This window comes from Chiloscyllium punctatum, chromosome 4 (assembly GCF_047496795.1).
Source record: "Chiloscyllium punctatum isolate Juve2018m chromosome 4, sChiPun1.3, whole genome shotgun sequence".
NCBI classification, from domain to species: Eukaryota; Metazoa; Chordata; class Chondrichthyes; order Orectolobiformes; family Hemiscylliidae; genus Chiloscyllium; species Chiloscyllium punctatum.
In genome coordinates, this window is record NC_092742.1 from 54,747,373 (window position 1) to 54,761,884 (window position 14,512).

At 37.1% G+C, this 14,512-nt stretch overlaps 1 protein-coding gene across 2 annotated transcripts in view; it reads right to left on the reverse strand.

Moving 5' to 3' along the window:
• LOC140476327 (GTP cyclohydrolase 1-like) overlaps positions 1–14,512 on the reverse strand; it is a 43,779-nt gene that overhangs the window by 5,866 nt on the left and 23,401 nt on the right. Inside the window, exons 2-5 of one of the 2 annotated variants that reach the window (XM_072568760.1) lie at positions 10,324–10,433; positions 9,435–9,490; positions 6,279–6,310; positions 3,703–3,787 (exon numbers count right to left, since the gene is read on the reverse strand). In XM_072568760.1, coding sequence (XP_072424861.1) covers positions 3,703–3,787; positions 6,279–6,310; positions 9,435–9,490; positions 10,324–10,433 — 283 coding nt within the window. Of the gene's footprint in view, positions 1–3,702; positions 3,788–6,278; positions 6,311–8,670; positions 8,727–9,434; positions 9,491–10,323; positions 10,434–14,512 lie in introns of both variants that reach the window. The other variant, XM_072568759.1, reaches the window with a different exon arrangement.

The window sequence follows — 14,512 nt, forward strand, 5'->3', positions numbered from 1 at the left end:
TGGAAAAGCAGAGCAGAGTCTAAATACTCTGACAAATGACTAATGTTCTGGCATGAAAAAGTTTCTCTCCCTGTGTGTAGGGACAGTATAGATGCAAAATTGTCAGTGATACTTGTGATTGGTTGCTTTCCACACTAGAGGACAGAATATAGTGGGGTTTCACAGGGGTTAGTGTTAGAGCTCTTGCTTTTATTTTATATTACCTTTCCTTGTTCTTTCGACCAAAATAAATCACTTCACAATTCTCAATATTAAATTGAATTGCCACTAGTCCACCCATTCCATTATCCGGTCTATGTTTCTTGTTTTGATAAACATCCTGTCCCTTAGTTCACAATACTTCCAATTTTTTTTGATGTCTGCAAGTTTTGAAGTTGTGCCCTGTACACTGAAATCAAGAAAAAGAATTGTAGATGGTTCCAGCCACCATACTTTAGGAATATTGTGAACATGCTAAAGAAAGTGCAGAAATGATGCAAGGGAGTGGTCCAGGTTAAGGAACTTCTACTCTGGAGAAATGGAATTCTTCCTCTTGGATTAGGGAAATCTCAGAGGAGTATTGATAGACAGGAGGCTAGGGAGTGACCTTCTAAAAGTTTATAATATCATGAAAAATTAGATGAATAACAAAGATCTTTTCCCTAGGATGGGGAAGTTCAAAACTTGGCGCATATTTTTAAGGCTAGAGGAACAAGTTTTAAAACACAAGGGGCATTTTTATTTTTTTACACAGTGTATTCATATATGGAGTGAACTGCCAGACAAAGTGGTGAATGCAGAAACAGTTACAACATTTAAAAGACATTTGGATAAGTAATATGGATAGGAAAGGTTTGGATGGATATGGGCCAAAAACAGGCAAGTGGGACTAGTTTAGTTTGGGAACATGGTCAACATGATTGAGTTTGACCAAAGGGTCTGTTTCTGTGCTGTATCACTCAATGACTCTGCATTCAAAGTTGGCAGTCTGGACAGAAGAATTAAGAAGCTCACAACAGTGATTTAAGGTCACTAACATAAGAAGCAACTGCAGCAGGAAGAAAGACACTTTTCTGCCATCAGTAGTCAGTATTTGGAATGTGTGGTGGAAATAGATTCAGTTGAGGCTTTCAAAAGAACTGAATAATTACCTTAAAGAGTAAAAAAAATTGCAGAGCCACAGGGAAATGGAACTAAATGAATTGTTCTCGCAGAAAGCTGGCATAAACATGATGGGCCAAATGAACTCCTTGTGTGATAATATCTCATTAAATAGTTACATCTGCAAGGTTTAAGTCAGTGTGTGATGAAATAACTCTTCACTGATCTAGATGGGTGAAGCTGCAACACAGATTTTAGCACCATCCAGGTAAAGAAGCATGTTAGATAATTACCCAAGACTTATTATCAAGACTTACTACTCACTGCAGTCTAAAGATATTATAAAACTCAGCAGAGCGATTTGCAAATTTCTCCATACCGCTCTATCACTAGAGGAAACGAGAGCAGCAATGTTGTGGGAACACATTTAAGGCCAACTCTGCTCCAGGTCACACTGTTCCTTCTCTGCTGTTTGGTAGAGAATTAGAGAATATATCCATTGTCTAATTGTTATACCAGAGATCTTTCATGGGTTAAATGCTTTTAAAAAGCAAAAACATATGGACCTAAAACAAGACCAGTGGACACCTGACTGCAGACAGACAAATTTCGAGAGTGGAATAAACAAAGCCACCTGTGCTGAAATTATTACTTTTCATCTAAAAACATCAAAACCAAGCAACTGGATTAGCATCAACAAACTCAGAGCCCTGGTTTCATACATACTTATATAACTTCATATATTGGGAAATTAAAGTCTTGCTGCCAGTTATTCAGCTTGGACAGACAACAGAGCTGGACTCTGGAATAACTTTCACCGACATTTCAACAGCTACTTTTGACCAGCAGCACAAACAAAAGAACTCAAATTCATAACAGCAACACTTGGAAGTCCCTCTCCCTACTTCGTTTCATCTCAGAAAGCAGGCCCCAACGATAAAGCAACCATTCACTAAGGACAAGAAATCTACCACAGATTCTGCTACTGCTGCACAAATGAGTCAACAATTAACCAAATCTGGCCTCAGGTTTAAAATCTTAAAGACTCTAAGGGTTTCCCTGGGGTGGGGAAGTCCAGAACTAGAGGGTATAGGTTTAGGTTGAGAGGGTGAGAGGGGAAGATATAAAAGAGGCCTAAGGGGCAACTTTTTCATGCAGAGGGTGGTATGTGTATGGAGAGAGCTGCCAGAGGAAGTGGTGGAAGCTAGTCCAATTGCAACATTTAAAAGGTATCTGGATGGGTATATGAATAGAAAGGGTTTGGAGGGATATGGGCCAGGTGCTGGCATTTGGAACTAGATTGGGTTGGGATATCTGATCGGCATGGACAAGTTGGAACGAAGAGTCTGTTTCCGTGCTGTACATCTTTATGACTTTATGACTTCTCAACTGCATAAAGTTAAAAATCACACCACCAAGTTATAGTCCAACAGATTTATTTGGAAGCACTAGCTTTCGGAGCGCTGCTTCTTCATCAGGTGGAAGCTGGTGCTTCCAAATAAACCTGTTGGACTATAACGTGGTGTTGTGCAATTTTTAAACTTTGTACACCCCAGTCCAACACCGGCATCTCCAAATCACAACTGCAAAAAGTTATTTCTCCTTTTCTACACCAACCACTAACCCTTTTGAACCTTTTACCTTTTTGTGTGTATATTTGATATCATCGTTTTACTACTTTTTTTCTTCAGATTAGTAGGTAATAAAATTTATTTTACTTTCACTCAAGAAAACATTGGTTTCTGCACCTTCACTTTCTAGTTAGCTATGTTGAATTGAATTGTGATGACTGTGTGCTATTTGATGTGACTGACCAAGATGGGATTAAAAAGCTGATTTCATCTCCTTGTCTGGTCATAATAATATTCACATGGTGGGGCTAATTTCAGAATAATCTTGGCATTCATTCATACCTTTGTTTCCTCTAAACTGAATAATTAATATGTACTCCTGACTGGTCTCCCATGATCTACATCCTAAACTCTGCTGTTTGTGATTAACTTGTAATAAGTTCAATTTTCCTAGATCACTGACCTACATTAGCTTCCAGAAAAGCAATGTCTATAAAAATTCTTGTTCTGATTTTCAAATCCTCTACAATCTTGCCCCTTTCCTTTCTTTGTTATCTCCTTTAGACCACACACTCAAATATATTTATGCTCCTCTACACTAGCCTCGTGTCCAACCACCAATTTTAATTGCTCCACTATTGGTTCAATTGTCGAGCCACAAATTCTAGAATAACCTATCGTTACCTATCTGCCTCACTTCTTAAAGGCTTTCCTTAAAACATACCTCTTTAGTCAAGCTTTTTGGTAACTGAATAGCTCCATAATTGACTTCATGTCATACATTGTTTTGTAATACTCTTGTTATTACATTAAAAAGATCTATATACATTTATTTAGTTATTCCAAAAACTACTTCCAACTCCACAGCCTTTGCTACATTGACAAACCAGGAAATTAGCAGATTTGTGTTTCTTTGAAGATATAAATTACATATACTGCTCTTTAACAATTAGAATACTCTGCCAAGTTAAACTTCATTAAAGCATTTAAAATTGCATAAAACAAAAAAATGCTTTACTTTTTTAAACTTAATTCTGCTTTCAACACTCACGTGGCTTCAATCACCACTCCGACACCTGCAGGCTGTAAGGCTTCTGTGATCGCTTTTGCAATTTGTTTGGTGAGACGCTCTTGTACTGTTGACAGGCAAAATAATATACTTGTATGAAATGAGCTCTGGATTAACTACTGAGTGAAGATGGGATATTACAACAATTTAATTATGCATTTTCATTATGCTCTGAATAAAAATTCCTAATTTTTATTGGCCCAATTTATTCAAAGTAAATGTGTACAAATCCATGACATATGTATCACAATACACAAGTATATTAGATCATCATCATTTATTCTTGGAAATTAAAATAAGGACAAAAGCTTATCAATTAATAGAATCACCAGGTAATAGCTGTTCCATGAGGCTTATTTATAAATAGTATTATTAAAGGATACAGTCTAAAATTATTTTTTTAAAATCATAGATTCATAAGTATATCTTGAACTTTTAAACAGAGAACATTTTGCTGAGGAAAAGACATTAATTACAACAACATTTATGGCACCTGCAAGGAGCAGAGAACACAACTAGGGTCATACATTCTATAGAATTTTAAGAGCATGGTCATATGATCCAGTTTGAGTAGGTTAAGACTATACCATTTTTGAACAGAGTTTTGTTTTTACCTATCCAAAGAGCACCTGCCCATTGTTACCTCTCTCTTTCTTTGAAATTCCTCTCAGCAAAACATTTCAGTTGAAATCCCACCAACAGTCATCTTTACTCATAGATAATTCCTGAAGTAGATTTGTTGAGTATCTGAAACACTATGAATTCAGCCAACAACTGTTCCAGGAAGACAACATCGTATAACCTCAGCAGGAAAGAACATCATTGTCTATCTATTAACAGCTGTCAGATGGCCTCTTTATGAATGCCTGGCTGAGCTCCAAAAATAATTCAATTAGTTCAGCAAGTAAAGCATGAACAGTGATTTTTGAGAAGATTTGTAGCACAGGTTGAGGTTCTGGGTGTAGGTTTGCTCACTGAGCTAGAAGGTTCAGATATTCCATCACCATATTAGGTAACATTTTCAGTGATCCTCTGAATGAAACACTGATGGTGTAGCCTGCTTTCTATTTATATGTTTGGGTTTCCTTGGGTCAGTGGTGTCATTTCCTGTGGTGACATAATTTCTTATGGTGATGCCATTTCCTGTTCTTTTTCTCAGGGGGTGGTAAATGGGATCCAAGACAATGTGTTTGTTGATAGAGTTTCGGTTGAAATACCTTGCATGAACTGTAATAAAACTACATTGGACAAACAGGCAGAAAACTAGCCACCAGGATGCATGAGCATCAACTAGTCACGAAAAGACATGACCCACTCTCACTTGTATCCTTACAAACAGATGAGGAAGGATATCACATCGACTGAGGCAACACATCCATCCTAGGAGAAGCCAAACAGAGACACACACACAAGAATTCCTAGAAGCCTGGCATTCCAACCGAAACTCTACCAACAAACACATTGACTTGGATCCCATTTACCACCCCCTGAGAAAAAGAACTAGAAATGACATCACCATAGAAAATGATGTCACCACAGGAAATGGCATCACCAGCTCAAGGAAACCCAAACATATAAACAGAAAGTGGGCTACACCACCAGTATTTCATTTAGAGACTCACTGAAGATATTACCTAGTATTGTGATGAAATATCCAAAAATGAACCTTCCAGCTCAGTGAGCAAACCTACATCCAAAGCATAAATAGTTTGAAGTGGAGTAGAAACTTGTGTTGACTTTTATATTACCATGTAACAACCTGGTCTTTCTTTGAAAGTTTTTCCACATTTGTATATTTATTTACATAAGATTGAGAGATCTGCGATGGATAACAGCTTTTTGAAATTGAAAAGGTAAGAGGGAAATATATTTTGATGGAAATATTGAATGATTGTTTTTCTTTTACCTGGCAACAGCCAAAATTACTCAAATAGGAATGTGCAGGGATCCCAAATTGGGATGCATCTGCCATTCTTAAATACATCATGAATCAGCAAAAATCCTGGCATGGGACCCTGTCTTTCTTGTTTCAATCTTTATCTGTATTTGTTACACTTGTTCTATTTTGCTTGGTTAGGCTTTATTTTGAAATGTCTCTTCTCTGAATGTTTTCCACACTGTCTTGAGGATTTTTCTGCATCTTTGACTTTTGGGTGCAACACGCAGAATTAAAATGGCATTTATGCAAAGCTGAAATATGGCCCCTCGGAAAAGCCCATATTTCTACAGATACATTAGCCTGATTTTGTTTACCAAATCGTTTAAAAATTCTTGCATTTGAGTGCAGAGTACAGCTTTAGTTTCTTTTAATCCTATGTCTTTAATTCTATAAGACCATAATAATAATCATACATCAGAATAAAATGATTATAATTATTCCATTTTTGATAGATTGTTTATTTGTGATTTATACTTAAACAGTGGTTCCACTAATTTGGATAATTATCACTGTTATCATATACTTGGTATTAGAAAAAAAGGTCACACTTTAAAATGGGGCTAGAATGATTTAAAAACGAAGATAAATACTAAATAACATTTTTAAATGTAATACTTACCTTGGAGTCTCCTACTGTAAATTTCAACAATTCTGAAAAAGAAAATCAGGCACTATTTTTAATATTAAGTCTGACATTCCAGTGAGTAAATTAGGGAACCACATACTTCTTTAACTTAAATGCTAAAGTAATAACGCAGCAAACTAACTGGCATTGTATATTGAAACATATGTTATTCATTAAAAATGAATAGATTACTGTTTCCACTTATCAAAGTCATCAGAGTTTTTGAGAGTGAGGTATAACATTGTTTTAGCCTTTCATGTAAAAATATGTTTGATTAGTTGGAGCTACTACTGTACTTGTTACACTTGCATGAGCCACAGTAGAAATATTTCAATGTGTTGTGACAAATAAAACTTCTCTTATACCCAAACTATTCCCAAATGTTTTAAAGATTTATTTGAATATGGTTGTGTTTTAAAGTTCAGATTATTTGCTTTAATGTTATTCATTTGAAATAAACTGAAGCATATGAGTTAATGATTTATATAAAAAGACTGAAATAAGGATATTTTGAAATGTGAAAACATGCTTCAGTACTTGAATGGCTAAAACATACAAACAGATAGGTATTGAACATTTCTTTGTTTATAAAAAGGACTATAATCATATTATCCTAAAATATTTTCTACAGATAATGGAAGCATAAGAAAAATGTTTCAGTCACAGAGAAGCTTTGTAAAGTAAAAGGAGTTGAAGGGTTTCCATTCTCTGGTTTGGTTGGTCAGGTGAATTTTCATTTCAAGCTCACTGAAGTGCATGTGCCCCTACCCTGAAGGTCATATAAAATGTCAGTGCTTCATGGATGATCACTATCAAGATAATAAGGAATAAAAGTTTCTATTTTTTTTAATGAAACAAGTTGTGCTTTTTTTAAAAAAATCTTCCTGCAGTCATGTCGCCCTTCACTGTTGTATTTTCAATGTAAATGACTATCTTTTGAATATACATTGATTGTAATGTTTCAGTCTTATAAGCAAGTAAATTGAAGAATTACATGCTTCTTAAAAAGAAATGCAAAAATAGTGATCTGAAAAAACTAATGTGACGTCCTGTATTTAAAACAATTAACAGATAAGTAATTGTTTTGTAACAAATGGAATCAGGATTTTTTTTCAAGTGCATGAAAACCAGCATTTTTACTTTAAGTAGGGACATGTTTGATAGTTGGAGCTACTGTACTTTCTGTCACACTTATCAGATGTAATCATATTTGAATAATCAGCTTATGTTTACTTGGGTCACTCAAGTTATGTTTAGTATCGACTGTAAAGTGTAAACACATCATAGTGTCATGGAGACGTACAGCACAGAAATAGACCCTTTGGTCCAACTCGTCCATGCCAACCAGTTATCCTAAATAAATCTAGTCCCATTTCCCAGCATTTGTCCCATATCCCTCTAAATCCTTCCTATAAATATACCCATCCAGATGCCTCTTAAATGTTGTAATTGTACCAGCCTTCTCCACCGCCTCTAACAGCTTGTTCCATCACCCACTGCATGAAAATGTTGTACTTTAGGTCCTTTTTAAATGTAACATGTATAAGCTTTCTGTATGTATAACTGAGGAGAGTTTCAACCTATGGAATATTTCAATTTTAAAGCTGTCTGCAAAGCAATACCTCTTATTTTCCCTGATTAGTAGTAGCAGAGCAGACTTTAACATGAGGAGTCGTACTTAAATAGGCCATATATTTTGAAAGATATATAAATCTGAAAGGTTACAAAATACCTATGTGAATCAGGCTGAACGTTAATAATAGGTATTTAAATGTAAACTCTTTGGTCATTTTGTTCAATAGCTAGAAATGAATTGTAAATGTTATTACTGGCTTGGCAGGTTTCATCAAAATAGAATCACACATTTATTATTAAATGTCACAAGTTTGATCAATATATACAGTTTTAATGTACTTCAATACTAAAAAGTTTAAATTAAGAATCCAGCAATATGTGACTGCATTACTAATTGATTTGTGATTACAGAAAGAAAGCAGAACAGCTTGTTTGATATTTCTATTACTCTCCTAGAATGGTGAATATAGCAGACAAGATTCTGACTATCCAGAAATAAACTATTCAGGATAATACTGCACTAAGATAGATAGTTAAAGAAAAAAAGCAATACAAATCCAAATGCAGCTTGAAGCTAAGAAGGTATCTGTTTAGTCCTAAAATGTTTTTAACTTTGAGACTCATCAGTAATACATTCTTTAATATTCTGTATAAATTAATAACTTTTTAACACACATTATCCTCCACTTTCTTCAATAAAATTTAAATATTACAATTTAAGAATGAATGTACAAGGAAAAACAAAATAATGTCATTGATTTGGAGTAATTAAGCCCTATTTGACTCTCAGCCATTGTCAATCAGTCCTTACCTGGCTAGCTTGCTGAGACCAAGGAGTCGTTTTTCAGGTAGATAACCTATATGCACCTACAGGATGGAAAGAAAACATTGACTACACCTGACCACACACAGAAGGGACCAAGAAAATTCTCAGCCAGGTCAAAATTGAAGTATCTGTAGACAAGAGAGATGCTGACATTTTGTGATGGGTCCCGAATCAGTATGAGGCCAAATGTGTGCAATGGAATGACCATTCAATCATGAGCAGCCCTTTGGAATAAATAGCAAGCTGTGAGTAATATGCCTTTAGAGAAAACTGCTCATTCAAATTCAAGCCAAGTGAACTAAACTATACAGTACTGATTTTCTAAAGCTAGCAGCAGCCAGTGCTGTATATCTCAAGTCTTTGGCAAAACATTAATTATAAAAAATTCCAGCAATAAAATTATTTTACTTATCTAAGCCAATGACACCCACAGTCATATGGGTACATCTTGAGCACAGAAATGTTATAATATTCAGTACTTAAAATTAAAATAATAACATTTTGTTTCATTAAAGAAGATACACATGCACATACAATTGCAGCAGCTTTAGCATTAGTTTTCTGTCTTTTGTCTAACCAAAGACTGAGGGTATTGCCACAGATAACAACAGTAAGAGAAATGCAGCTTTTGTTTCATTGGGTGCCATTTCCAATCTAGTCTGGAACAGTGAGCACTCAACGAAAAGTACTGCATCTATCGCTCCTATTTGTTGTATCTGTCTCTGTCACAGGCACTTGAGCCTAGTTACCTGGCTAACTTGCTCACTCCTATAACTTTTCTGTTTGGTAAATAACCAATTGAAACCTGAAAAAAAGGAGACAGTTTGAAATTCACTAAATAATTCTCAATTGCACAACTTTATTTATAATTATTAATATATAAATAGCACTCCAGCAACTTTAGTGAGCCCAAGTCAGGATGTACAGAGGTGAAATACTAAAGCATGAGGAATAACAGTAATTAATGATAACTGAAGCAAGAAGCTCCAAGAACAATGTAATTAAATATACTGCTGCAGTTGCTTCCGACCTATGAATGGACTATTTCCTTATTAACAAATGTAAAATAAAACTGGTCTATAAACTAAAAAACCTTCTGCCGAGCCAGGAGAACAGAACTGTAAGAACAATACAATCTTAAAGCATACTTTGACCAGGAAATGAAGAGAATGTGTTTCTACTTGCTATAAAACATAGACTAGAATGAATGGAAAAATATAATTGTTATTGAATGGTTTCTTCAGGCATTATAGTCTATAACAATAATAATTTAAAAATCTCCTTCCAGAGCATAATGAGTTAAATATAACAATGTAATTTGTTTTTGCAGTTTACTGCTGTCATTGTCAGGTTGGACAAAGTTCTGCCTATTACGATCTAGTTTAATTTGGTGACATCTGCCCTACAACATTTGCTGTATTCCTCAAAGTGCATTGAAATAAATGTCAAGATAAAGAAGGGTAAATTATCCATTTTCTTTTGAAAATTAATATTTGCATTCCTTACCAAAAAGTTACAAGTCAGGTTTTGGAACTGTGATTCACATCATAATGTATTCCATACTACTATATAGACAATATTATGATATGCTATAATAGATGTAATAGCGCAACATGAGCTAGATTTGAGTTTGTTTACCTTTCCAATAAATGGGACTAAGTGGTGTTCACACATTGAAAACATGTCAATATCCTTCACTATCACCATCTCATCGTGGTCTTCATCAAATATGGCATCATTTAAAATATCTGGAATTCAAAAGACAGGTCACATATTAAAAAGCAAGTGACACATTAAATAGATTACATTTCTTGCTGCTAAACACCCAGTGCAGGATTGGGGAGTGATGGGGTATAGGTTGCTTAGGAAGATGAAAAATAGATGGAATCAGCCATATGGCTTCTTGAGTCTGCACTACCATTCAATAAGATTATGGCTAATCTGATTTTGGTCAGATCTTTACCTCCCTGTGTGCTTCCCATAATCCCTGATTGCTCAATTGTTCAGAATCTCTTTCATCTTTGGATGTATTCAACTACCATTGTCCAGGGTAAGGAAACTAGATGTTTAACCACCCTTGAGAAAAAAAAATCCTCTTCATTGCTGTTTTAAATAGAAACTTCCAATTCTGAAACTATGCCCCAAAGTCTGGATTTCCCCACAAACCTCCTCTCAGTATCTACTGTTAAACCCCACAGAACCTCCAATGTTTTAATAAAACCACCCATAATTCTTATGAATTTGAATGAGAATATGACCAACCTTTTCTCATGTGATAACTTCATCATAAGGAGCAAACTAGCAATTTTTTTCTGAACTGTCTGCCATGAAACCCCTGAAATAAGGAGAACAAAACTGCACATGCTCCACGTCTGCGTGTGTTTCCTCCGGATGCTCCAGTTCCCTCCGACAATCTAAAGATATGCAGGTTAGGTGAATTGGCCACGCTAAATTGCGTGTAATGTTCAGGGATGTATAGGTTAGGTGCATTAGTCAGGGGTCAATGTAGGGTAAGGGAATGGGTCTGCATGGGTCATTCTTCAAAGGGTTGGTGTGGACTTGTTGGGCTGAAGGGCCTGTTTCCACACTGTAGGGATTCTATGAATCTATGTACACTGTATCCCAGGTTTGGTTTTACCAATGCCTCAGGAGAGTTGCAGCAAGAATTCCCTGCTGTTATATTTTATCTCACTTACAATGCAAGCTGATGTCCCAATGACCTTCTGAATTAACTTACTTAAAAATTTAATTCAGGAAATATGGGCTATAGTCAGCATTTGCTATCCATTCCTGATTGCCCTCAAGGTGGTGGTGCTGGACTAACTTCTTTAACCACTTTATGTAGGTAGACCCACAATGCTGTTAAGGAGAGAGTTCCAGGATTTTGACCCAGTGCCACTGAAGGGACAATGATATATTTCCAAGTCAGGATGGTGAGTGACTTGTTGGCGGGGGGGGGGGGGGAATAGAAACTTACTGGTGGGGGTGTTCCCGTGTATCTGCAATCCTTGTTCTTCTAGATAGTAGTGGGCATGGGTTTGGAACATACTATCCAAGGAGACTTGGTGAATTCCTGCAGTACATCTTGTGGAATAGCAGCAGTGTCTATACCCGAGCATCAGGCATCAGATGGTAGAGGAACTAGATGTGGATGTGGTGTCAATCAGTCGGGCTGCTTTGTTATGGATCGTGTCAAGCTTCTTGGATGTTGTTGGAGCTGTACTCATCCAGACTAGTGTGGAGTATTCCATCACACTCCTGAGATATGCCATTTAAATAATGGACAGGCTTTAACAAGTCAGGAGGGGAGTCAGTCATCTCAAAATTCCTCGCCTCTGACCTGCTCTTGGTTCGACAGTGTTCATGTAGTTGGCCAAATTCAGTCTTTGCTTTATGGTAACCCCACAGGATTTTGATACTGTCAAATTCAACAATGGTAATGAAATTGATTGTCAAAAGGTGATGGTTAGATTCTTGCTTGCTGGAGATAGTCATTGCTGAGCAGTTATGTGGCAAAATGCTACTTTTCAGTTGTCAGCCCAAACTTGAATATTAAACCTAGTCATTCTGCATTTTGTCACGGAATGCTTCAAGATCTGTAACTGCATGCTTAATTTTTATGTTTCATGTACAGTCCTCTCTGTGCAAGAGTATTCTGTAGCAACACTGCATTCAAATAAAATTCTGCTTTTCTATTCATCCAGATTTCAATGCAAGGGGCCTAACAGGGAAGGGCATGGTTAGGAACATGGGACTGGGATACCACAGCAATTACGGAAACGTGGTTCAGGGATGGGCAGGACTGGCAGCTTAATGTTCCAGGATACAAATGGTACAGGAAGGATAGAAAGAGAGGCAACAGAGGAGGGGGATTTTTGATAAGGGATAGCATTACAGCTGTGCTGAGGGAGGATATTCCTGGAAATACATCCAGGGAAGTTATTTGGGTGGAACTGAGAAATAAGAAAAAGGATGATCACCTTATTGGGATTGTATTATAGACCCCCCCCAATAGTCAGAGGGAAATTGAGAAACAAACTTGTAAGGAGATCTCAGCTATCTGTACAAATAATAGGGTAGTTATGGGGGGGGGGGTGTGAGGAAGGGATTTTGACTTTCCAAACATTGACTGGGGCTGCAATAGTATTAAAGCTTTAGATGGAGAGGAATTTGTTAAGTGTGTACAAGACAATTTCCTGATTCAGTATGTGGATGTACCTACTAGAGAAGGTGCAAAACTTGACCTATTCTTGGGAAATAAGGCAGGGCAGGTGAGTGAGGTGTCAGTGGGGGAGCACTTTGGGGCCAGTGACCAAAATTCTATTTGTTTTAAAATAGTGATGGAAAAGGATAGACCAGATCTAAAAGTTGAAGTTCTAAATTTAAGAAAGGCCAATTTTGACGGTATTAGGCAAGAACTGTCAAAAGCTGATTGGAGGCAGATGTTCGCAGGTAAAGGGACGGCTGGAAAATGGGAAGCCTTCAGAAATGAGATAACAAGAATCCAGAGAAAGTATATTCCTGTCAGGGTGAAAGGGAAGGGTGGTAGGTATAGGGAATGCTGGATGACTAAAGATATTGAGGGTTTGGTTAAGAAAAAGAAGGAAAGTATGTCAGGTATAGACAGGATAGATCAAGTGAATCCTTAGAGTATAAAGAAAGTAGGAGTATACTTAAGAGGGAAATCAGGAGGGCAAAATGGGGACATGAGATAACTTTGGCAAATAGAATTAAGGAGAATCCAAAGGGTTTTTACAAATATATTAAGGACAAAAGGGTAACTAGGGAGAGAATAGGGCCCCTCAAAGATCGACAAGGCGGCCTTTGTGTGGAGCCACAGAAAATGGGAGAGATACTAAATGAATATTTTGCATCAGTATTTACTGTGGAAAAGGATATGGAAGATATCGACTGTACGGAAATAGATGGTGACATCCTGCAAAATGTCCAGATTACAGAGGAGGAAGTGCTGGATATCTTCAAACGGTTAAAGGTGGATAAATCCCCAGGACCTGATCAGGTGTACCCAAGAACTCTGTGGGAAGCTTGAGAAGTGATTGCTGGGCCTCTTGCTGAGATATTTGTATCATCGATAATCACAGGTGAGGTGCCAGAAGACTGGAGGTTGGCAAACGTAGTGCCACTGTTTAAGAAGGGCGGTAAAGACAAGCCAGGGAACTATAGACCGGTGAGCCTGACCTCGGTGGTGGGCAAGTTGTTGGAGGGAATCCTGAGGGACAGGATGTACATGTATTTGGAAAGGCAAGGATTGATTCGGGATAGTCAACATGGCTTTGTCCGTGGGAAATCTTTTTTTCTTTACTCAGCGGGTTGTGAGTTCATGGAATGCCCTGCCAGTATCAGTGGTGGACTCTCCCTCTTTATGGTCGTTCAAGCGGGCATTGGATAAGCATATGGAGATTATTGGGCTAGTGTAGGTTAGGTAGGCTTCGGTCGGCGCAACATCGAGGACCGAAGGGCATGTACTGTATTTTTCTATGTTCTATGTAAATCATGTCTCACAAACTTGATTGAGTTTTTTGATGAAGTAACAAAGAAGATTGATGAGGGCAGAGCAGTAGATGTGATCTATATGGACATCAGTAAGGCGTTCGACAAGGTTCCCCACGGGAGACTGATGAGCAACGTTAGATCTCATAGAATACAGGGAGAACTAGCCATTTGGATACAGAACTGGCTCAAAGGTAGAAGACAGAGGGTGGTGGTGGAGGGTTGTTTTTCAGACTGGAGGCCTGTGACCAGTAGAGTGCCACAAGGATCGGTGCTGGGTCCTCTACTTTTTGTCATTTATGTAAATGATTTGGAT